General features: G+C 39.4%; 6 protein-coding genes across 15 annotated transcripts in view; 3 read left to right on the forward strand and 3 right to left on the reverse strand.

Annotated features, from left to right (window-relative positions):
- The window catches only part of LOC137109149 (cilia- and flagella-associated protein 54-like), a 166370-nt gene extending 164640 nt beyond the window's left edge, over positions 1-1730 (reverse strand). For all 7 annotated transcript variants that reach the window (XR_010912275.1, XM_067494608.1, XM_067494607.1 and 4 more), the window contains exons 1-2: positions 1501-1730; positions 356-461 (exon numbers count right to left, since the gene is read on the reverse strand). Coding sequence is in view for 6 of the 7 variants with exons in the window: in XM_067494608.1 (XP_067350709.1) it covers positions 356-461; positions 1501-1646 (252 nt within the window). In the remaining variant the exon portion in view is untranslated. The remainder of the gene's footprint in view (positions 1-355; positions 462-1500) is intronic.
- A 1189-nt stretch (positions 1731-2919) lies between these two features.
- Positions 2920-5057, forward strand: LOC137108906 (alpha-crystallin B chain-like). The gene is made up of 3 exons (XM_067494019.1): positions 2920-3272; positions 3615-3737; positions 3828-5057. The coding sequence occupies exons 1-3, from the start codon at positions 3093-3095 to the stop codon at positions 4017-4019; spliced, it is 495 nt and encodes a 164-aa protein (XP_067350120.1). The 5' UTR covers positions 2920-3092; the 3' UTR covers positions 4020-5057.
- Positions 5058-5157: 100 nt separating this feature from the next.
- On the reverse strand, positions 5158-6562 carry mia (MIA SH3 domain containing). Its single transcript, XM_067494020.1, has 4 exons — positions 6427-6562; positions 6083-6216; positions 5840-5950; positions 5158-5753 (listed from the first exon to the last, which is right to left on the reverse strand). The coding sequence occupies exons 1-4, from the start codon at positions 6542-6544 to the stop codon at positions 5730-5732; spliced, it is 387 nt and encodes a 128-aa protein (XP_067350121.1). The 5' UTR covers positions 6545-6562; the 3' UTR covers positions 5158-5729.
- Positions 6563-7084: 522 nt separating this feature from the next.
- bicdl2 (BICD family like cargo adaptor 2) lies at positions 7085-11833 on the forward strand. Of its 3 annotated transcripts, none has more exons than XM_067494013.1 (10): positions 7086-7163; positions 7827-8302; positions 8654-8869; positions 9041-9157; positions 10002-10148; positions 10366-10512; positions 10729-10803; positions 11102-11184; positions 11285-11399; positions 11508-11833. In XM_067494013.1, exons 2-10 carry the CDS (start codon positions 8057-8059, stop codon positions 11664-11666), a joined length of 1305 nt encoding a protein of 434 aa, XP_067350114.1. In that variant the 5' UTR covers positions 7086-7163; positions 7827-8056; the 3' UTR covers positions 11667-11833. The 3 variants fall into 3 exon arrangements, with proteins under 3 accessions (XP_067350116.1, XP_067350114.1, XP_067350115.1); XM_067494014.1 differs by having other exon boundaries at positions 7144-7163; positions 7854-8302; XM_067494015.1 differs by lacking the exon at positions 10366-10512 and having other exon boundaries at positions 7085-7163.
- A 325-nt stretch (positions 11834-12158) lies between these two features.
- Positions 12159-16584, reverse strand: si:dkey-71l1.1 (uncharacterized protein LOC569883 homolog). 2 transcript variants are annotated; one of them, XM_067494018.1, is made up of 10 exons: positions 16553-16584; positions 15825-16024; positions 15123-15190; positions 14924-15016; positions 14700-14801; positions 14486-14591; positions 14239-14361; positions 13782-13858; positions 13591-13693; positions 12159-13484 (listed from the first exon to the last, which is right to left on the reverse strand). In XM_067494018.1, exons 2-10 carry the CDS (start codon positions 16006-16008, stop codon positions 13345-13347), a joined length of 996 nt encoding a protein of 331 aa, XP_067350119.1. In that variant the 5' UTR covers positions 16009-16024; positions 16553-16584; the 3' UTR covers positions 12159-13344. The 2 variants fall into 2 exon arrangements, with proteins under 2 accessions (XP_067350119.1, XP_067350118.1); XM_067494017.1 differs by having other exon boundaries at positions 16422-16555.
- Positions 16585-16831: 247 nt separating this feature from the next.
- Positions 16832-20717, forward strand: fdxacb1 (ferredoxin-fold anticodon binding domain containing 1). The gene is made up of 6 exons (XM_067494009.1): positions 16832-16911; positions 17028-17281; positions 17379-17535; positions 18176-18379; positions 18504-18662; positions 18759-20717. Exons 2-6 carry the CDS (start codon positions 17104-17106, stop codon positions 20008-20010), a joined length of 1950 nt encoding a protein of 649 aa, XP_067350110.1. The 5' UTR covers positions 16832-16911; positions 17028-17103; the 3' UTR covers positions 20011-20717.
- The last annotated feature ends 575 nt before the right edge of the window (positions 20718-21292 follow it).

The raw sequence follows: 21292 nt of genomic DNA on the forward strand, positions 1-21292 counted from the left end.
GAAACATTTAATGGCATCCTTTAACGTCTACTATCCAGAAGACACCTTTGTTACACCGAGTGAAAAGGAGGCCGGTAATGTACGAAAACCAGACTTTGTTCAGCTCTAACAAACAATAGTACAACTTCTAAATCTTAAACCAAACATCCCCAAACATTTGGCAGGGTCTTTAATTGATTGGGTAATATCCTGGTTAGCATATTATCTGCAGCAATGAGCTGCCTAGGTTTCCTTTCACCACCCTGATTATGATGACCAGGGTTAATCTCTACAGAAATGCAGTTGTAGGAAAGGAATCAACTGGTGCTGTGGAGACTAAGCATTAGTAATTCAGACAAAGGTTAAGCTTAATTACCTTCATCTCAAAGAGGATATCCGCTGTTTGCAAAATCCGCTCTTGGTACAACTTAGATGGCAGTCTAGGTTTGTACTTTATCCATATCTCCACCAGGATCTTCATCCTTACAATGGAAAAATAAATGAAGCTGCAGTGATAATTCAACTAGACTAGGCAGAGGGTTTACAATGTGGTGAATTCATGTCTATTTATAGAGGCTCTATCATATCGAGCCAATATCGTGCTTTCTGTGTTATGTAGACTCTACATCTATAACACAGAAAGCACTCTTTGTAATAAACTATTAATATTTTAAATACTTTTGTTTTTCTAAAATCTGATTATTTTGATAATTGTTTTTGTAGAATCCTGACATGAGTAAAAAATGTTCATTACACTACAAATCTTCTGCTTGTTGGCTGCTTTGACTGACAAACTAGAAGTTTATTTAAAGTGAACTGAACAATATTATGTACATTATCTATTATTCATTACATAAGAATATAATATAATATAAAGGAAAAGCGTCACATTGAAATATTTGTCATTTGTGCACGATAAATTAAACGGTTAATTTTACCAAAACAGCTGTCAATTAACACATCATCTGTCAAAAAATAAGCTATATTAATGGACCGATACTTGAATCTGTGCTTGTTCTAAATAGCTGTTCGATCCCCGGCCCGCGGCCCTGGCTATATGTCGAAGTGTCCCTGCGCAAAACACTGAGCCCCTAACAGCCCATTCCCCTCCCAGCTGTACAGTGCCGGTCCAAGCCCGGTAGAAATTTGGGAGGGTTGCGTCAGGAAACGCATCCGGCGTAAAAACGGTGCCAAATCAAGGTGCGGACAATGATCCGCTGTGGCGACACTGAACTCACGGGAGAAGCCGAAAGGAGAGTAGTAGTTCAGTTTAAGCACAAAGTTACATTTTATGAAGTGCAAAATACCATTTTCAGACGCACCATTAAATTAGCGAGCGATAAAGTTAGTTTTAAGTGAACTCGATCTGTCCTCTGCTATAAACGTCTTTTCCTTCTGTTCAACTGACTAGAGTTTAGTTTGTCAGGGGATAAACTAGCGTTAACGCTACATGACGCTAGCTAGAGACAACTTTAATTAGCTAACCTCAGCTTGGCTAAGCTAATATCGGTGACACCTCACCCTTTAGCATAAGAGCCGTTGTCTTGAATGGTCGAAGACGCAGCCCGTCTCATCACTGTTATAACCGAGTTAATGTCTCGTTCAAAAGCTAAAACAACCGGGTTTCTTTTATCAATGTCACCGTAATATGACGCTGGTAAGTCCATCTCTGTAATTTAAACTTAATAACGTTATTTCTAGTAGCTAGCGCATAGTTAACTTTTCCCGCAACAAACTGCTCCGAGGGCCAAGGCATGTCACCATGGTAACTGTAAAGCGACAGGAAGTGAAGGGCCTTAATGCGTTTCCTTCGAAATAGACTCTGCATTTAATAAGCCGCAGTCTGGAAAAATGTTCACATTAATTTATTAACGCATAATAGTTTCTAAATCCAATTGCTTAAAACATGCTTTGAAAACCAACTTTTGCACGTGTGGTTAAGCAGCAGTCCCACCACAAGGTTCCCAGCACGTAAACACTTACATACCACACTTTATTAATTGCTTAAACAAATACAACAAACAAAATTAAAAACCAAGCCATAATTATGTTAAATCAGAGGTAATGACAGCTGGAATAGGTGTCAACACCTATGCAATCCTTCTTTACATTTACATTTTACATGTCTTTCTTTCTTTCATTTTTGAAAGGAGAAAACACATTTTCCTCGCTGCTAAAAATATATTGGTCTTAAAATGCACATTTGCCCAATTCTATATTGTCAGGGCATGAAGGGATTGGGCCATTATAGAAACAGACAGGAAAAAAGGCCCCTGATCTTTTGGGCCCTTTAGCCTGTGCCTGACAGGTCAGTTTGGTAATCCTTCCATTAGTTAGTTCCATTTTCTGCTAAGGTAGATTGGGATAGGCTACAGCTGACTAGTTAGATCACTGGTTTATTACCTGTTTTATACTGTTCTCCTGAACACTATGATATTTTATCATTGACCATAACCCTTTAAAAGAAATAATTCAAAGGATGGAAGAAATCCGTTTGGCAAAATTTATTGGGGTTGTTGTTTTTAATTTGAGCTCATTGCAAAATAATACATGCTTGGAGTATCACTTAATACTGTCCTATACAAACTCATCAGTTCCCATTCAACCACACTTCCACTAGGCTCAAAAATCTAAAGCTTCTGGCACTCAAAGCACAGCAGGCTAATGCTCTGGCAACTGTTCCTCAAACAAACACACACACACAACAGACGGAGGCATTTCCTGGGTAATGGTTATTGGGGCATCAGCAATACTCTGAGCCAGTGTCACCTCATGCCCGAGAGAAGGGAAAGAGAGAGACACACAGAGTCAGAGAGCGGGAGAGAGACAACCAGGCACAATCAGACAGATGAAACAATGAGGGCAATGAAGGGATAAACAGTTGACGTAATTGTTCCAGAAAGATCAGCCTGTTGGCAGAGTCACTGTACAAGTCTGCATGGGGGGTTATGGAGGGAAGGGCATGCCGAGGACGTGGGCAGAGGCAGAGCCTGAATGGGTTGAGAAAGAAGGTCCTATAAATGCGGTGCAGGAGACCATAGCAGCACCCATCTTAAACCAAGACTTTAGTCTCCTTCAAACCCATCATTTTTCATCTCTCCAGGAACTTCATCATGGATATTCCCATCCAGTATCCCTGGTACCGTCGAGCCTTCCCTCATCGACTTACTGACCTCTCTTTGGCAGAATCTCTCACTGATTGGCCAATGATGTGGCCCTTCACCTGGTCCTTTCCCTGGATACGCCCTTTGTCCACACGTTGGTTTAACTGGCCCGACAATGGATACAATGAGGTAAGGTAAAACTTACTTTGCATACTCAATCAAACTTTCAAATGTGAAACAACTACTATGTGAAAATATATCACTAACATCTTTTAAATACCAATTAGACAGTGACACTAATATTTGGTGTAGTGTGTGTGGAATTGTGTGACAAAGAATTGGGCGTATTAAAATGAACAGAGTTTTATTTAGTGAGATTTTTACAACTAAATCAAAAATGACATTGTTTACTGATGTAAGTCTCTACATTTTTTGGAGAATGTATCTCGCAATAAGGTGACAAACACAAGCTATTGTATGTTCTATGCCAAGTTCTCAGTACTGCTCCTAATAGCTGTACTATCTTTACAGATGCGCATGGAAAAGGATCGCTTTGTTATTTATGTGGACGTAAAGCATTTCTCCCCTGACGAGTTGTCTGTCAATGTCAGTGACGAGTTCATCACAATACACGCCAAACATGAAGACAGACAGGTTAGAGGGACTAAAGAGATCTCCAGAAATTTGTCCAACAAAGTTGATTTGGTGATACTTCACTGATTTGCTAACTAATTCTGTTTGCAGGATGATCATGGCTTTGTGTCAAGAGAGTTTCTAAGGAAGTACAGGCTTCCTGCCGGCATCTCAGCTGCTGATGTCACCTCCACTCTGTCGTATGATGGTGTGCTGACAATCACTGCACCACGGTCATCTCCTGGCCTAGAGCGCAGTATTCCTATTTCCTGTGAAGATGGAACACCAAAACAAAAAATGTAGAGCAGAAGCTAGTGATCCTGAAATTGTTGTCTCTATTAACTCCAAGTGCTGCCTGTTTTTACATTTAAACTGTTCCAGATTTATTGGCAGGTCAGTACAATATAGATAAAATAGAAATAAAGCATTAATGTCTGTATGTTTAACAAACCCCCAGCTGTTATCCTGATGTCTCAGCAAGACAATGATCATTTAAAACCAAAAGCTAATATGTTTAGCCTAACTAATAAAGTCTACTTAACTGTGTATTTAACAATTTAATAGACACATTATGTTGAGTTTCAGGATCGTACATTTCTGACAAATAATTTGTCTATTAAAATCCAGAATGACCACACCTTTTTGCCAAAAATATTCCCACCCCCGTGCTTGCGTGTGCCACATTAAGCAAACTGTAATTTTCATTTCAGTGTATGTACTAACTGCACTTTGACAAAGTTGGAAGATTTCGTTTAACGAACCCAAACCACCTTGCAGGATCTACAGTATTTATTTTGCAGGGACGGGCTAAAAAGTGCATTTAAGTCACAGTAGAGGAAGTGTAACTTTTCTTCCCAATACTGTAACAATTGCAGTTGTGTCTGCTATACACAGCACTGTCTTATTGGGGATCTGTATGATATCACCTGTGTTTGGTTTATCATGGAGAATAGTATTTATTTCTGCATGTTCAAGGAGGAGGGAGTTCTCTGGAGGCATATACACTCATTTTCAGTTTGTTCAGCAAAAAAGCCACCAAGGGACTCGGGACCAGATGTATATTCTTTCATGAGGAAGAAAGAGGGAGAATGAGAAGGAAGGAAAGTACTGAATGACAGAGGAATGAATATTTGGAGATTAACTGCTATTATAATTGGGCTCCTTTTCTATTGGGGAGCATGGCCTCTGAGCTGCTATAGGTAGTGTGTGTATGTATCTATGTAAGAATGAGTACATATACGCGAGAATTACAGCCCCATATCATCAATTTATACTGGCAAGAACCCTCTGGCTTATTAACACAAAAACATTGCATATAATAAAGGTTGAAATTCAAAATAATAGGTTTGCTGTGTGTTCTTTCCGGTCTTTGTGTCCAAAAAACTTCACACAATGACATTGATCTGGTGTGAACCACATGCATAGAAAATTGTATTTCTTTTCATCACGTACATACATAAATTATAATAATAATTTAGTCAAAACTGCTGCAACTTGGGGGCTGGTGCAAGAGTTTATTAAAAGGGAAATAGGTTGTTTTCTGTAGGCATAATAGAAAACAGGGTACCACAGTAGCTGTTACACCAACATTGTAGTTTTGTACCTGTATTCTTCATTGCTTTTATTGCAGGCTAATTCCTTTTTGATTACTATAGAGGAACACGTTTCTTTTGTGATGCAATCAGCAAAAAAAGGTGCTGTATAGTTGCAATTATAATAGCTAATTGCATGTAGCAGTAAAAAGATGTGTACAATTCAAATGTATCTCTCTGCAAAGCATATTATTTCATACATTTTATCACCATCAACATATAATAACTGAGCATTACAGAGATTGTAGGATGGACTATTCTCTCATTAAGGCACAAGGAACAAGTCAAATACAAAGCATTTGTCATAGCACTTTGAAGAGCCTGTTATCAGATCTGTAAATACATGAATAATGTTATGTTATAATGATATCTGGTATTATAGTTCACATGAATGTTGTCCTCTTTATTTGTCAAGGCAACATCAGTAGCAGTAAAAGTCCCACATCTGGAAACAAGAAAAGGAGAAGGTAGAATTATGAGATGGTGTCACATAAAACATTCGTGGGTTTAAATGGGTGTGTGTTCACATACAGTAGTTTGGACTTCAGTGTTGGCTGACATGAGAGGATGTGTCTCCTCCACTACACTGCTAGGGAAGTGGCCAATTCGAGCCTCCTGTTGTCCGTAATAGGAGTCTTGTACCTTCAAACAGGCGATACAGACAAAGGCTACTGACAGCGGAACTTGTTAACTCAATGTTGCTGTATGTCTTTTGGATAAAACCCAAACAATAACTTTATTTATCTCATTGACATGTTGATATGTTTTACTCACACTGCCAGCCCAGAAAAGGTTCCCTCTGTCTTTTAGCATTGCGTAAACATAGACAAGTTGCCCCTGTCTGATAGGGATAAATCTGCAGTCTCCAGGGTAGTAGTCCTGCAGTGCACGAGCTATTAGGATAGGGTCTGTGCAGTGAAATATAGAAGTATACATGTGTGAGTTGGTCAAAGAATGGAGGAATCATATGGAAGACTTACTGATTATGTTTTATAAAGATAAAAAGCATGTGTTTTGTCATTTGACTTCAACCTACAGTTTGAATAACATATTACAACATAGTTTAGCACATTGGTCGCCATCAGTGCTAAGAAAAAGTCAGGGAGTGTGCTACTTACAGCTGCATTCAGAATCAGCGCAGAGTTTCTTGTCTGAGAGTTTAGGCATTTGCTTTCCAGCTTCAGAGGTTGGCAGCAACAGCCACACTGAGAGAACGAGCCAGAGTTTGAAAGTCATTTCTGTATGCGAACGCACCTACTGATCCAGTGGTCTTTCTTTATGCTTAGTCAGTGTCTTGTGGGCTTTGGGTTCCCTTTTGTTTGCTTTCTCTGAGAAGGAAGTGTGCTGACGGTAGTACCCCTTTCTACTCTCCCTACCCCCCTACCTAATACACGAGCACACACAGAGCTCTATTCAAACCATTGAGCAGGTAAACAGGAGGGGGGGTGAGGAGGAGGACCAGACTGGACAGACCCTTGTTTGTGTCTTGAACTTCCCCCTCTCTATTTCTCACACTGAATCTCCTCCACTTAAATAGTAGTGTTAGACGTTCTGCAGAGTTAATAAATGTTTTCCCTAATTTATTTATTGATCTTAACTGCAAACACACCACTGTTCTCATTTTTCCTGCTGTGTTTCTCAGCATCTTCCTCCTTCTGTTTGTGCTCTTTACCATTTTACCTCAAGAGGTGGAGCCACTGGATGCACTTACATACTGTGCGTTTCTGCTAACAAGGAAACCAGCTGAGTCCCGCTTGCGCAACACACACACATACACACACACACACACCCTCCCTCCCACCCGCCAAACAGGAAGACTATACCTGTTTGGTGTGAGTTCGCTGGGAAGTATCAGGTAAGACAGACTGAATTTTTGTTCCTTCAGACTCAGGGAGATCATAGGATCTAACAGTTAGATCGTAGGATTTAACAGTTCTCATTTTAAAAATGAACAACGTTAGAGAAAGAATGAGTTAATTGCTTTTGAATGATTTTAAACGGAATGACACATAATGAGTTCAGGATTGAGGTCAGAAATTACAGGGGAGACAGACATCAGAGGGATACTACTGTTGCCAAGTTAGTTAAGAAAGTAATCATTTGTAGAGATGCGATGCTGCATGACTTGAAATGACAATGTGTTAGCAGTGTCTTATCAAGCCTTATTCAAGTACCAGATGGACAAATGTGATGGCTTTGTTCATGATTTGGCAAAAACGTGTTAGAAACCTTTCTGGAAATATTTGAAATTCTGTTGTGTTTATTCATAATAGTAGACCATGATGTCTCTGGAATTCAGGGAAGTGAGCAGAAAAAAAAGATAAATGGAGCTGGTGTTTTTTTAGTCAGTGTCACAAAAGCACCTGTCAGACAAAAGACCTCCTAAAAAGCCATATGAGATTATATTACCGGAAAAGAACTTGTCCAGCACTCACACAAATGATCAGATACTGTATGGCTTGAATTTTACAGCTACACATAATAAATCAGTGTGTTTTGGTTTTCTGTGTTTGTGAAGGTTTTTTCTTGCCCACACTTATTTTAGAAGAAGATAAAATTTGAACGATGCCAACACTACAGTGAAGAACAAATTTGGCAGAGACATACTGGATTACGAAACTGGTTCAACAATCCACTGAAGACTGTTAGAAACTGACAAAAGCCAGGTTCACGGATATCCAGTTGAGTAAGGATTACAAGATGGGAACAGTGGTGTTTTTCTGAGTCAACAAAATTGCAGCGTGAACAATGTTCACACCCAGGAAAAACAGTCTTCCCTCTCCCAGCCTGGAGGACTCATTCTTCCCTCTCTCCTCAACCACTTCAGTCGCTCTGTCTTTAGCTGTCCCCTCATCCATATCTTCTCCTGGTAGCATTGACAGTGGAGGAGGACTAGAAACAGATCTAATACTTGCTGCAGAGCTGGGACAGGCTTTACTGGAGAAGAATGAGGAGCTGGCTGCATCTCTGGAGCAGAGGGAGCGGGAAGTGGAGGTACTGTAAGGATAAAGGCTTCTAAACAGTTTTTTAACACTAGTAAAATGATGGGAACAGGGAACAAAGCACCAGTAAAAACATTTATTCCAGTGTTATCATTATATAGGTGGAAATACTTGTGAAAATGCTTCTAACAGGGAGGTTGTCTGGTTAATCCCTTAAATTTGAAGAGGGAAGTGGGGTGGGATGGAGGTTAAAGATTAAGACCATAAAGCATAAGAAAAGTAAAAAAAAATTGTTCTAAGTCCTGATGATAATTTTTTTGTTGTTGTTTTGTGAAGACAGTTTTCCCTGTGACTTGTTATCCTGTTGCTTTGAAGCTAGTTATTGCTGTGTTTAATGTCTCAGGCCTTACAGCAGGAGAAGCATGTTCTCCAGAGGAAACTGGAGATGAATGAACTGGCATCTGGACAAAGAGAGGCAGAGCTGACTGCAGATCTAGCTGCCTTGAGGGCTGAGCTGGAGCGACATCACAGTCAGGGGCAAGAGCGGCGAAGAGATGAGAGCCAACAGCTGACTCAATTAGCCAACCATAACCAACGCTTGGTGGAGCAGCTTGCAGAGGTGTTTTTATATTACCAGGCTTAAACATGCCTTAAGAAGCTACCAACGCACCAAAGAAAACATCATGATTATACTGTCACAGTCACAGGAACAATGCTGACCAGCAGGTTCAGGGAGTTTCACTCATTGAACAATAGTCTTTCTCAACTCTTCTGTCACCCTCCCACCTAGGCTGTAACACTGGAACATTCCTTGAGGATTGAACTCCGTTCCCTTAGGGAAGAGACGGAAGAATCCTCTTTTAGCCGAAACCTCAGCCTCACGCAGTTGGAGAGTATACATGCAGAGGTACAAATATTCACTTCTAAATGTTGTTCATAACTAATTTGAAGTAACAGAAGACGTTTTTTTATGACAGCTGTGAATGCTGCAGAGCAGTGTATTTCAAGACACAGTGCTATGTGGAACAGTGTACACACACACACACACACACACACACACACACACACACCTCTATGTGTACAATGAAAGGCATTTTATTTCCAAGGCTGTGCCGACATTGCAGGAATAAAACCCATAACAGTTACAACCCCAATGGCAAAAAAAAATGGGAAGAACTGAAAACAGAATGCAATGATTTGCAGATCTCATCAACCCATATTTTATTTTCAATAGAACATAAACAACATATCAGATGTTGAAACTGAACAGTGCCAATTAACCTAATTATTTGTCCATTTGTTTTGGATTTACAGCAATTATTTTTCCAGCCTGTTTGTTGCCCCTCTTCCATTTTTCTTTGAGATGTGTTGCTGCCACCAAATTCAAAATAAGCTAATATTTTTCATGAAATATTAGCTGGTAAATCAACCACAACAGATCAAAAATGCTCTCCTTTCAGCTAATCCTGTATAATTTCTCAGTTTCAACATCTGATGTGTTGTTTGTGTTCTGTTGTAAATAAAATATGGGTTGACGACATTTGCAAATGATTGCATTCTGTTTTTATTTACATATTCATGTTGGAGTTGTAGATATTGAAGGTGTGCTAGAATAAATATTGAGATTTAACCAGCTCAGGGTCCTGAGAATGCATTTCCTAAAGCCAGAACTCCAGGTAAAATAAATGCAATGAATTTAAATTTTTAACATCTAGGAAATAAGCATCCCTCTTTCTTTCCTTTGCATATAGAACAGAGTTTTGCAGGGACGGCTGTCACACATAGAGGCACAACTAAAAGCTTCACAGGAGGACACTGATAGACTCCGCGTGGAGAGAGAGGCCCTACGAGAAAGAGCATCTGAACTCCAGATCAAACTGAGAGAGAAAGAAGCAGAGGTGAGGATAAATAACTAGGTTTCAAGAGGAAATGTTAAAATAAAAGTTGAAGCCTGATGAAGAGACTCATGACTGCTGCAAGAGATAATACTAATCACTAACATAAATCTCAACCATGACTGCTATGAAGCTTCTAATGTCTCTTTCTATTTGTGTTTGTCTTTCACTGTGTGTGTGTGTGCGGGTGTGTGTGTGTGTGTGTATACTGTACATGTAGCTAGAGCAGCAGCAGGGAGTGGTTTTTGAGTTGCGTACCTTGAATCGCTCTCTACAGCAAAATGCTTTGAACCTGGGAGAAGAGTGTATCCTGGACAGTACTCACACACAACCTTTGTCTCTGCTTAGTGAAATTCAGCAAACACAGGTACACACAGTGATACACACATACACAGCACACTGAGTAACTGTACTAACAGCTCAGTATTAACCAACTTCTGCCAACTTTTTTCAGATCACTTTTGAGAGTGATACTAACGGTTCCCAATGTCCCAGATTTGTGTTGAAATCACAAACAACTAAGAGCATTTTGACCACACTGACCCTGTCATTTGTTGTGCTCTATATACATCTCTATAACCAGGCTAAAGAGGCTCTTCTAGCTCACTCCACAGTGCTGCAAGCAAGAGATGAAGAGATTCAAGCCCTGAAAGAGGAGGTCTGTTAAACTGTATTCAAGCACACGTCACAAACACAAACTAAAACTATGCAGGAAATACTGTGATTAACATGTTTGGTATGCTTGATTTTTAGTGTCTGATATGTTGTTTAAATCACTTGCAGGCATCTACTCTTTCAAAGTGAAGAACTTAGTGTTGGGTTTTGCAGTTCAAATGAATATATTCTAGATTTCTTTTGTTAAGGAGAATATTTCTAGTAAAAAACATGACAGGTGCTTTAGTCAAAGCAGAATATTTACAAAAAAAAAATATGTCTTTCTATTTCATGGTTGGCAGCTGAAATCTCAACAAGAAGAGCTGGAGTCTTTGAGGAAGGAAATTACACCTTTTAGCAGCAGTGACGGAAAGCCCAGCTACAGGTAATGCTTCACAACAACACAATTATTGATTTGAATTTGCTCAGTTTCAGGGAATTTCAGTCATGCAGTGCATCTTGCTAATCTTTATATGAATGTATAGTTTCCTAGAGAGTGAATTGGCTGCGGTGCGTCAAGAGAAAGAATCACTTACACAGCAACTTCTCAACACCATCAAACATAAGGTGGCCCTCTCGCAAGAGCTGGATGCCTGGCAGGTCAGTCTGTGTGCAAGGATAAAAGAAATGATGTGAGGGTAACATGTTAAACATAGATCAGTGTACACGTCTTTCTCTTCTCTATCTGAACCTTTCATCATGTTCCAGGAGGACATGCGTTTGGTGATCAATGAACAGGTGCAGCAAAACGAGGAGAGACGGAAGGAAAGACAGAAAGACAATTCTGGTCTTCAGAGAAGCAAGTCTTTGAAAGTGAAGGGAGAAGGAGGGAAAGGGTTTTTCTCTTTTTTTAAAGAGAAAAAATAAGGAGAGAACAGTGACCTTTATCTTTGCCACTGTGAGCTTAAGCTGCCAGATAATGTTCACCATTATACAAACTGATAAATGTTTACAGACCACATATTTTAATATATATATATGGATGTACAATACTGTATATTAATAATTTCAGTTTATTTAAAAAGGACTTTATATTAAAACAATCCGATAAATCTTTTGCAGTTTGTTGCTTGTTTTTAGCACAGTATCTTGAAGGGGCACTGGTTAAAATGTTTGGTCTTTTAGTGTGTTCAGAGCTATAGCTGAAGGGAGAGAATGCCAACTTACTTAATAATAATAACAACAACAACAATAATAATTCACTTATTCTTAGGCTAAAAAGTGTCGGGCTACTAAGGGGAACATCAGAGTTAATGTTGGGCGGCGGAAACTTTCTCTATTGTTTCTCCTCTCATGTGCAGTCATGTAATCTGTTAACACTATACAAATATTGAAGAAATGGGGAAGAAAAAACAGCAATTACGATATAAATAACATCTTTATTAAATTAAATCCAAAATGATTGCCAGTCCCTACCCCATTTCTCCATGCTTATATAACATAACATATAAACATTCCATATGTTGAATGGGACAAAAGCAGCATGAGTAGTGCAGGTTGCATACAGGTCACCTATATATGTACAGTACAGTTCTGGCTCAGTGAAGTCACACAGCCACTTACACCCCTCAGCTGGAGGTTAGTACATATGGCACAGCACTTTTTCTCGTAAGAGTCAACAGACTATTTCTCCATGTATGGAACTCTCACACACCTAATTATGCTGATAAAAAATGCATACAATCAAATTCAAACCCTCTTACTCATACACACAACTTTATGGATCATAATAGTGTTTTAGCATAATTTTACACAATGCAGACTTGACTGCCAAACCTTTTTTTAAGATTGAACCTCTAAGCATTACTTGGTGTAAGCAACGGACATAAAAAAGAGTGAACATTCAATCAAATTTATATCTGCAATGGTTTTCACCTAACCATCTTTAATATTGGTGCATTTTAGCGATCAAAAGCCCCAAAATTCAGGAGTTAGGTAACAGATACTAGACGTTCTACGCTGACGGGCTGAACATTTTACTTGCAGAAAAGTAAACCAATGCTTGCCTGAAAGATGGAAAAACAAATGACACACAGTATTATTATTTTTAAAATGGTCAGCAGAAAAGTTAGGTATACCTAAATTCTAATTAATGGGTTGAAACATGAAAACAATCTTAAATTTAATACAATCTATATACATAACATAACATAACATAACTACTTATAGAAAACTTTCATTTTTAGTTTACAGTACAGAATACTTCTAATCCTGTTTCCATTGTCCACAAGGTGATGGCACAGTCTGATTCCAGGGAGACGCTAGCTTATCTCAGGTCTCGTATATTGACTCCATTAAAATGTTAATCCACTCTGCCTGTGTGATCCTCTTGTGACCCACTACGAAAACATCACCTCCCTTTTGAGAGGTAGGTTGCAAGATGAGGTGCATCAATCTAAGGAAACTTTTTGGGCTTCACCACCCAAACAAGGGACCATATTCCTCAAAGATCAGTTCATTTCGTAGCCTCTCAAACAGGTCTCTAAATCTGGATGGGTATCCTGACAGTGAGCTTTAACGCCTGGTTGTAACATTTACTGTGGGTTTATCCCACATTTACAGCTAGACCCACTTGTAGCTTGTCTCCTCTGTGATTCACAAAGGCTCCCATAATCAGAGTGGCAGGGAGTGGGGTCAGTCGCTTCTCCAACACGCCTCCTATTATGCACCGGCTGTTTATCATGCCTGTATACACACAAAGAAAAAGGTCTTGAATACTATATGTTATATGTTTTCTTGTATGCTTTTATTGAGCATGACATGTGACTCAAAGCTAAAGAAAGGAATTTACCTCGAAACACCATGTTGGCCTCTGGCAGTTCTATCTGGTACCCAAAAGAAGTTGTGGTCTCCTGTGTCCTGGTACTGGCTTCAAACTCAACTCCAACTTGGATCTAGAAAACACGCATACTCTCTGAACCTGTGCATTTATAAGCACCATAAAAATGTTGTGTCTATACAGTAAAGCAGAATATCCTTTACCTGTTTGTTGGCTCTGTGATAGTAGCTAGCATGGGCACCTCCTTTTCCAGCATTCAGTGTGGCAACCCAGTTTGGTCCTGCATGGAGAGAGAAAAAAAAAGGTCAAAGACTGCTGGTAAATCAACCACAACAGATCAAAAATGCTCTCCTTTCAGCTAATCCTGTAAATTCAGGATCAGGACAATGGCTCATTTGTCATCATGTTGATTTGACACAGATTTATGCTGGATGCTCTTTCCTGATGCAACCCCGCTAATTTTCTATTGGGCTTGGGACGGGCACTGAATGGCTGGGGGTGGAGATGTGCTGTTGGGGGGGTTCAGTGTCTTGCCCAGGGACACTCTGAAACATGGTTGCGAAGAGCGGGGCACGAACATTCGACCCTATGGATGGTAGGTGGCTACTCTACCAGCTGGGGCTCTGCCACCAACAGATAAAAAACCCCCCAAAATCTTACTTGAGTACTGTCCAGCCAAAGTAAGAATTCCTCCTTCCTCTGCTCTTCCCCGATGGTACACCAGTTCCCCTCCTAATACCAGTCCAGAGGACACACTCTGAAGGAAGTGTGCCACAAGGATAACTGTCCAAGACAAACATACACAGTTACATCAAGATTGTTAATTTATCTGGAAGTGAAATATATATTCATGCATATTTAGTGATGATCAGGTGAGGCTGTTATTATTCTACCAGTCTTTGCTCACCTGACTCTCTGAGGATGTCTGGGTTGGCTACTGTCACAGCAGCAGTGAAGTCATTCCCTCTGTACTCAGTCTCAAACTGCCACGTTACAAACTGGGACTGCTGGGTCTACGCTCAATCAGAAATTCAAAGGTTGAATTATGTCTGACTTTTACGGAGAGTAAATGTGGGATGGGTTAAATGGATTTAAGGGAAGGACAGACATTAGGGCCTAACCTGGAAAACTGTTCTTGCTCGTACATGCTCAGTAAGATACAGCAAAGCGTGAGCATTCAGACTCCCTGAGGAATCCATCTCACCAATCAATGCTGGGGCATCCTAAAATGTGACAAAGGGTCAAATTTAAACTCATTTAGAATCAAAAGGCAGCAGTTTCATCAGTTTTTCATACACTACAAAGCATTAAACACTAAGCAGTGGTATTATATTTACAGTATTACCTTGTCCTTGCTGTAATCGTCAGACTGCAGATGTTCCACATGGAATCGATAGTATGAAGAACTAACAGCACTGAGATGGAGAGTATGACTGACCTAAAAGAATCATGTTAAATATCAGGCAATTATACTATTATTTATACTATTATTTTTACAAGCAACAAATTGTTTGCATGTAAATTAACATGGGAGGAAGATTTACCTTGAAGAAACTGCTCAGAGTTTTATTGATGATCATCTTAATTCCCTCAATCTGTTGAGGAAAAACATCTGAGGAGACAGAGAGAAAAACAAATCCGAAACAATTATGTATAACTCAGGCCAGGCATCTTGACTTCAGTTCAAGGAACACATTACAGCTCAAGATATTAATTTATACTAGTGTAGAAAAAACACACTTAAACTAATTATTTGAAGAGAGCAAACTGCACATAATTCTTGGAAAGAATTAAAATGTATTCAACACAAATACAATAGTGTAATTCATTTTACCAATGTTGCCAGTCAAGGTCTGACTTGAATAAAATCAGCTGTAGTCCTAATGTAGCCTTGCATACAGTTATCTGTGAAATAAGTTGGAACTACACTATACTGCATACCAGATGAAACAAAAAGTTGTTTTTGAATGTAAAATTATAATGATTTATAATTAAAAAACCTGTATGGGCAAAAATACTGGTAACTTAAAAATATTTTTCGTCACACACTTTTAAAAAGCAGTGCAATACAAAGATTTCTGTAGCTCTTAGTTTTTTAGCCCCCACTTGAACGATACTTCTGTTCAACAAGGGGGTAAATTTCCTCTTGCAGTCACATCCAGGGATAGGACAAACAATTGCATGAGTAATTTTCTATTTATCATCTGGAGTGTAAGCCAGAATTTTCACTTTTGAGACAAACATACCTTTGCAGCTTCTATGGAGAGAGTGGAAGCTGCCTGGGTTGGGCAGGCGGCCATCTCTCCTCTCCCAGCGTGGTGGACTGTCCCAGTGAGCAGGATGTGCGTCCCAGCGAGAAGGAGGGGGCTCTGTGGAGAAAGGCCAGTTCTGATGGCCAGGACTGGAAGACAAAGCCAGAATGCTGCCCATGTAGGCGCAACACTTCCTAAAAGACCAAAACAAAAATACATAAATAAATACCTACATTTAAGAAAAAACAAAAACACAACAAAGGAGGGATTTAAGATGATGAGGTATATGTTGTATGTTAAAAAAATGAATAAAAATTAATAAAAGCGAAAGGTCTTCTGATGCAAAAACACCAACAATAACAAATTTATTACAACAAAAAGATACAAACAAAATAAGAAATTAAAACTTATATTTTTTACTTAATTTTGCATGTTTGCAATTTTTAAATTTGCTTATTGTATTTGAAACTGCAGAAGTGATAACGGCTATTTCCAGCTTGCAAGGTTGTTGTTTTCATATGTAGGCAGGTGCAGCAAGTCCGTTAGCTAGCATGACCTTAGCATCACTAAAAACCCTATTCGTCTCATTACCTTCCTCCGCTGTTATCAGGACACCTTAAAATCCCAAACGGAAGGGAAAATTGCACATTAGGTAGCTGCCAGATAGGGTTTCTTATTTTACAAGCTACTAATATGGAAAGGCAACTGATGCTGGACTCAACTGATGCTGCAAATAGCTCCCTCCTCCAGATGTAATGCACCGCCCCTAGAACGGGTCCCTGTGGAAACATGAGTTGATTCCTCAGCTTGCATATTTAAGACCTACAAGACTTTATAACTATTGTCAAAATAGTATATATATACACACATATATATGTATATATTCTGTGGTTAACTGTAACTTAAAATGTTTGAGTTTTGTGTTTGGAGGCTTTGAGAACTCGGATAATTATGTATCGTTCCTCGATTTTTGTTGCGTACCGGATCACACAATCTGCGACAACGTGTAGAAAGCAGGCTGCCACAGGTAGGTTTGTATCGTTGTACCCTCATGTCCTGCAGCACACGAGTACAAGAGAAGGTCAGCGTTTTTTTCTGCAGCACTGTCTGAGTAATTTGTGTTAATGAACTGGAACAGTCTTAATACAATTAATGGACGTTGCTTATTGAAATATAAAAATAATATCGTCGTATTAGATCGTGACGAGGACGAAGGGTTTTCTTCCGGAGAACTACGAATTTGTTTGTCCACAAATTTCTGGCTTTATTGAACATGTCTCCTTTACGGTCCATATTGCTGGTGGGAGAAGGGAACTTTTCATTTTCTGCCTCTGTGAGTCAGTTGTACTTTGAAACGGAGACCAGCATAACAGCCACCTGTGTGCAAAGTGAGGATGAGGCACTGCGGCATGAAGGTGCAGCCAATAACGTTCAGGTCGTGAAGGACTGTGGTATGTATGTGTGGGTGCTTTCGTTAGTGCACTGACCTGCCTTCTGTGGGGCTACGCTGCATTATACATTTTTTGTGATTTTTTTTTTTTGATTCAGGGGGAACTGTGCTTTTCCAAGTGGACTGCACAAAGCTGGGGAAATGCGCTTCTCTGCAGGGACGTTTATTTGACCGTGTGGTATTCAACTTTCCTCATTGTGGGAGAAAGAGTGGGGTTAGAAAGAACAGAGAACTTCTCAAAAACTTTTTCCTCAGGTATAAGATTTAACAGCGTTATTAAATCCTTTTGCATCATTTTTCGTTCTTAAATTTGTATTAAGCAGCATTGCTGTCTGTCAGTGCAAATATGTGCCAATATTTGTGACTTGTTCAGTGTTTGTAACTTGAGTAAGGTTTAATTCTTTATTTATTTACCCGTTTATTTTAGTCAGAGAATTATACAATGCCTAATTTATGTCCAAACTTACTTTTTCAAGCCATTAGCTAACTACAAATAACTGTTCCATTGTTAGGTTTAGCTCTTGTATTGATACACCATTTTACAAAATATGTTTCAATATATGTATATCAGCTATTAAAAAATTATAATTCAACAGATGTATTTATATTCCCAGTTAAAATTAATTCATAGAGACAAGTTTTTAAAACTGCTGAGAATTAAAAGGTAGATCAAAAGCTTGCCCATCTTGTTGTGAGATTGCGTTCAGGCACTGATTAAATAAAATGTTTAGAAAGGCACATTTAATATATAAATACTTATATTTCTCAGATAAATTTATTGTGTTCGAAAGTATATGATTCTTCTCAAGTTGTCCACATGTTATAAGCAAAGAAACTTGATTTTTTTACTGTGACAGTATTCTGAATACTTGTGGTTGTTTTTCTGTTCCTGCAGTTGTGTTGAGGTTTTGGCTGAAGGTGGGGAGGTTCACGTTTCCTTGTGCAATGGACAAGGTGGGACACCAGCAGACCAGCCAAAGCGAGAGTGGCACAACAGCTGGCAGGTGACTGCCATGGCAGCAGAAGCACACCTAATTCTTAGTGACATCCTTCCTTTTGAAAGTGAGAAATACCAAAGCTACAAGTGCACTGGATACAGGTAAGGAGTAAAGGTGAGTGTTACAGTGTTCAAATAGAAACAGCCGTTTAGTGGTCCTGTGCATTTGTGTGTTTTTGATGTGTAAGTACTGAGATTGTATAACGATTGTGTTTCTGTTGTACAGGAGCCAGGATAAGGGCTTTCATGTGGAGAAAGCTTTGCTCCATGTTTTTACACGCAGCGTCCATTACAACTCTGCAGAGATGCTTAAGGTAGAGGAGGTTGTTGAAGCCGGGAATGTCCAGTATAAAATACCAGCAGAGCTCAGTGATTATATGTTCAGGTAGAATAATACAGAGAAACTCATACTATTTAAGTAATGAGCCAAAAAAGTTATAGTTATATAACCCCATGCTTGATGTCTCTTGTCTTTTATAAGGGGATTCCTCTGCTTAGGTTCTGTCCATCCTGTAAGGTTGGTGCAAGATCTTCTTCTCAAAGGACTGGCAGAGATTTGGTCAGTCTCCATGATGACAGAGACCCTTCCCTTCCTCCTCACAGTCAAACAGCTGCAGATGTGCTGCCACAATATAGATGGTAAACACTGCTACTGGGTCCACCTTCTTCAGAAAGACCCCACCTCTGATGCTTCTACCTCTGGAGACAAACAAAAAGTTCAGCTGAGTTTGTTGGACAGTCAAGGGTGCACAGACATGCAAGGAACTCTGTCACCTACATGTGTTACTTCAGATAAAGTGGACAGGGTAAGGAGTAAAGGAGCTCAGAGCCTAAGGTCTCTTAATGTTGACCCTGAGGGGGAAAATGGTCTTTATATGCTGCGCCCAACACTGCTTCCTCAGATGGAGGAGCTTTTAACAAAAAATGAAGAGTTCATTAACAATGCACAGAGTTGTGGAGGGGATGATGAAAAGAATACAAGTGTTGATGGTGAAGTAAATAAGAAGGAGGGGGCATGTGGAGGTGGTAATGGTGTACCCAGCTTGTTGTTTGGCATTAGTGGCCTTGTGTTCAGGAACGTTCCCATTAACATCTGGGCTTTGCCAGTCTTTCATGAGCTTCTCCTCAGAGGTGTTTTCCCTTCAGAATGCAAGCCAATCACAATGCTTGGACAAAGGCTGGAAACACTGCTGGCTCCCTTTGGTGTCAGTCTGGTTACAGAGCAGGGAGCTCTGTGTCTGACAGCACAGCCGGTGGGTTTGGTTGGTAAGGTGTTTTCAAACAACGTGAGTGACCTTAGTCATGTTAGTGTCACTGTGTCCTTAAATTTGGATCTTCTCGCTGTGCTTCTCTTCTCACTCCCTGATTGGCGGCTGCTGTGGTCCCGCGACCCACGCTTCTTAAAACAGTTTGCACTCTGCCCAACACCTGGGACTCGGTTCCACCCATTTTCTCTGTTCCCCGAACACTTCACCTTTGACATCAGTTTCTGGACAGGGCCGACATGGGAAGAGAAGAGGTTCCACGCAGTGGTTCGTGAGGCTAGTCAAGGGACTGTGGAGCAAGTTAAATTAATTGATACATTCTCGCATCCTGACCTGAGCCAAACCAGTTACTGCTACAGACTCACCTATTACTCACACACACATGCTCTGTCTCACACACAAGCCCTGAAGTTTCACAAGCAACTGGAGTCTTTACTTTCCTCTCGGTTAAAAGTCACCATCAGGTAGCTACATTTCCATTTCTTGGAAGAACAGGGATTAAACCTCTTAAAGACATTGTTGTTACAAGTCGAATAAGAAGGTGACGATTAAGAAAATTATGAATGTATAATTATAAAACTGTAGATGAACAGTGTTCACAGTAGTTGAGGAATCACATGCATTTCTATTTTAAGTATTTGAAATGTGACTGGAATTCTGTATCTAGTATCTGTGTTTAATCGTAGAGTAAACCTGTTATTTAATATAAATGTTGCTCTGTCAATCATCATTGTAAAATGGTAAAATTTCCATGTAGTAAGCAATGTGACAAAGTATAAAAACAAGTCAAGATCAATGGCTTCCGGGTTGTCCCTTCAGGGGTTGCTACAGCGGAACATGTTCTGCTGTGTGTTACCTGAACGCAGTTCTGAGACTGTTAAGAATTTGTTGTGGTGAGTTTTAAGAAACTGGGAAAACTGCACAACTTAATTTAATATTTATTGATACTACAATAAATAATTTATGATAACACATTTTATTCTTTGCAAATGTGGAGCTGTATGCTTCCATAAAGTCATGTTAACTTTTGCATATCCGGTTGTTCTGTTGAGTAAAAATCTATTTATTACAAAACATTAATTCAAAATGTACCTGTTCTGAAAGCTATGTACATGTTTGATAAATACTTACTATTACATTACTTCTGAAGAAACCCACCAACCAGTTTTTTTTTTTTTTAATAAAGGGTTATTTCAAGGAATATAAAAAAGGGGGTTAGGGAAATGCCATATGGCTTTATGGCATTTCCCTAACCCTTTCCCTTAGAGACTCACTCTTATTACCTAAACCTAACCATCTTCACCTTAAGGCCTATCATCAGCTTAAACTGTTAACTTTTATTAAGGCTGGATGTTTGCCACCTTTGTCTACAACCAGATGGCTTGCTTCTGGAAAATGTATTGAACACACTTAAAAGAGAGCAAGTGCAATTGAGTGAGAGGTTTCATGCAACAGTGGAGATCTGCAGAATAAACTACACATTTGGTTTATTTTTTTAAGTGAAAACAAGATTACAGGCAAACAATAAAAATGTATATTTATTGAGACCCCTAAAACATAAAAATGGGGCATGTACAAGCATTTGGGTTACCTAGAAAGTGAAAATGAAATGAATCTGGCTTTACAACTGAAACGTCCCTCAAATCCATCAGGAGCCCGACAAGAGCTTTTGGAGTAGTTGAAATTCTGTCCAAAGATCTTAAACAGACTGTGAGCACAAGTGTAGAAACCTCTCAGAACCTGAACTGAT

This window comes from Channa argus, chromosome 24 (genome assembly GCF_033026475.1).
Source record: "Channa argus isolate prfri chromosome 24, Channa argus male v1.0, whole genome shotgun sequence".
Taxonomy (NCBI): domain Eukaryota; kingdom Metazoa; phylum Chordata; class Actinopteri; order Anabantiformes; family Channidae; genus Channa; species Channa argus.

Coding starts and splice junctions, on each gene's coding strand:
- bicdl2 (XM_067494013.1), top strand. CDS start 8,057: ATGTTCACACCCAGGAAAAACAGTCTTCCCTCTCCCAGCCTGGAGGAC. Junction 8,303..8,653: donor AGAGGGAGCGGGAAGTGGAG/GTACTGTAAGGA, acceptor TTAATGTCTCAG/GCCTTACAGCAGGAGAAGCA. Junction 8,870..9,040: donor TGGTGGAGCAGCTTGCAGAG/GTGTTTTTATAT, acceptor CCTCCCACCTAG/GCTGTAACACTGGAACATTC.
- fdxacb1 (XM_067494009.1), top strand. CDS start 17,104: ATGTCTCCTTTACGGTCCATATTGCTGGTGGGAGAAGGGAACTTTTCA. Junction 17,536..18,175: donor CTCAAAAACTTTTTCCTCAG/GTATAAGATTTA, acceptor CTGTTCCTGCAG/TTGTGTTGAGGTTTTGGCTG. Junction 18,380..18,503: donor TACAAGTGCACTGGATACAG/GTAAGGAGTAAA, acceptor TCTGTTGTACAG/GAGCCAGGATAAGGGCTTTC.
- mia (XM_067494020.1), bottom strand. CDS start 6,544: ATGACTTTCAAACTCTGGCTCGTTCTCTCAGTGTGGCTGTTGCTGCCA. Junction 6,217..6,426: donor CGCTGATTCTGAATGCAGCT/GTAAGTAGCACA, acceptor TTCACTGCACAG/ACCCTATCCTAATAGCTCGT. Junction 5,754..5,839: donor ACACTGAAGTCCAAACTACT/GTATGTGAACAC, acceptor TCTTGTTTCCAG/ATGTGGGACTTTTACTGCTA.
- LOC137108906 (XM_067494019.1), top strand. CDS start 3,093: ATGGATATTCCCATCCAGTATCCCTGGTACCGTCGAGCCTTCCCTCAT. Junction 3,273..3,614: donor CCGACAATGGATACAATGAG/GTAAGGTAAAAC, acceptor CTATCTTTACAG/ATGCGCATGGAAAAGGATCG. Junction 3,738..3,827: donor CCAAACATGAAGACAGACAG/GTTAGAGGGACT, acceptor TTCTGTTTGCAG/GATGATCATGGCTTTGTGTC.
- si:dkey-71l1.1 (XM_067494018.1), bottom strand. CDS start 16,008: ATGGGCAGCATTCTGGCTTTGTCTTCCAGTCCTGGCCATCAGAACTGG. Junction 14,802..14,923: donor ACGATTACAGCAAGGACAAG/GTAATACTGTAA, acceptor GTCACATTTTAG/GATGCCCCAGCATTGATTGG. Junction 14,362..14,485: donor AGACATCCTCAGAGAGTCAG/GTGAGCAAAGAC, acceptor TGTCTTGGACAG/TTATCCTTGTGGCACACTTC.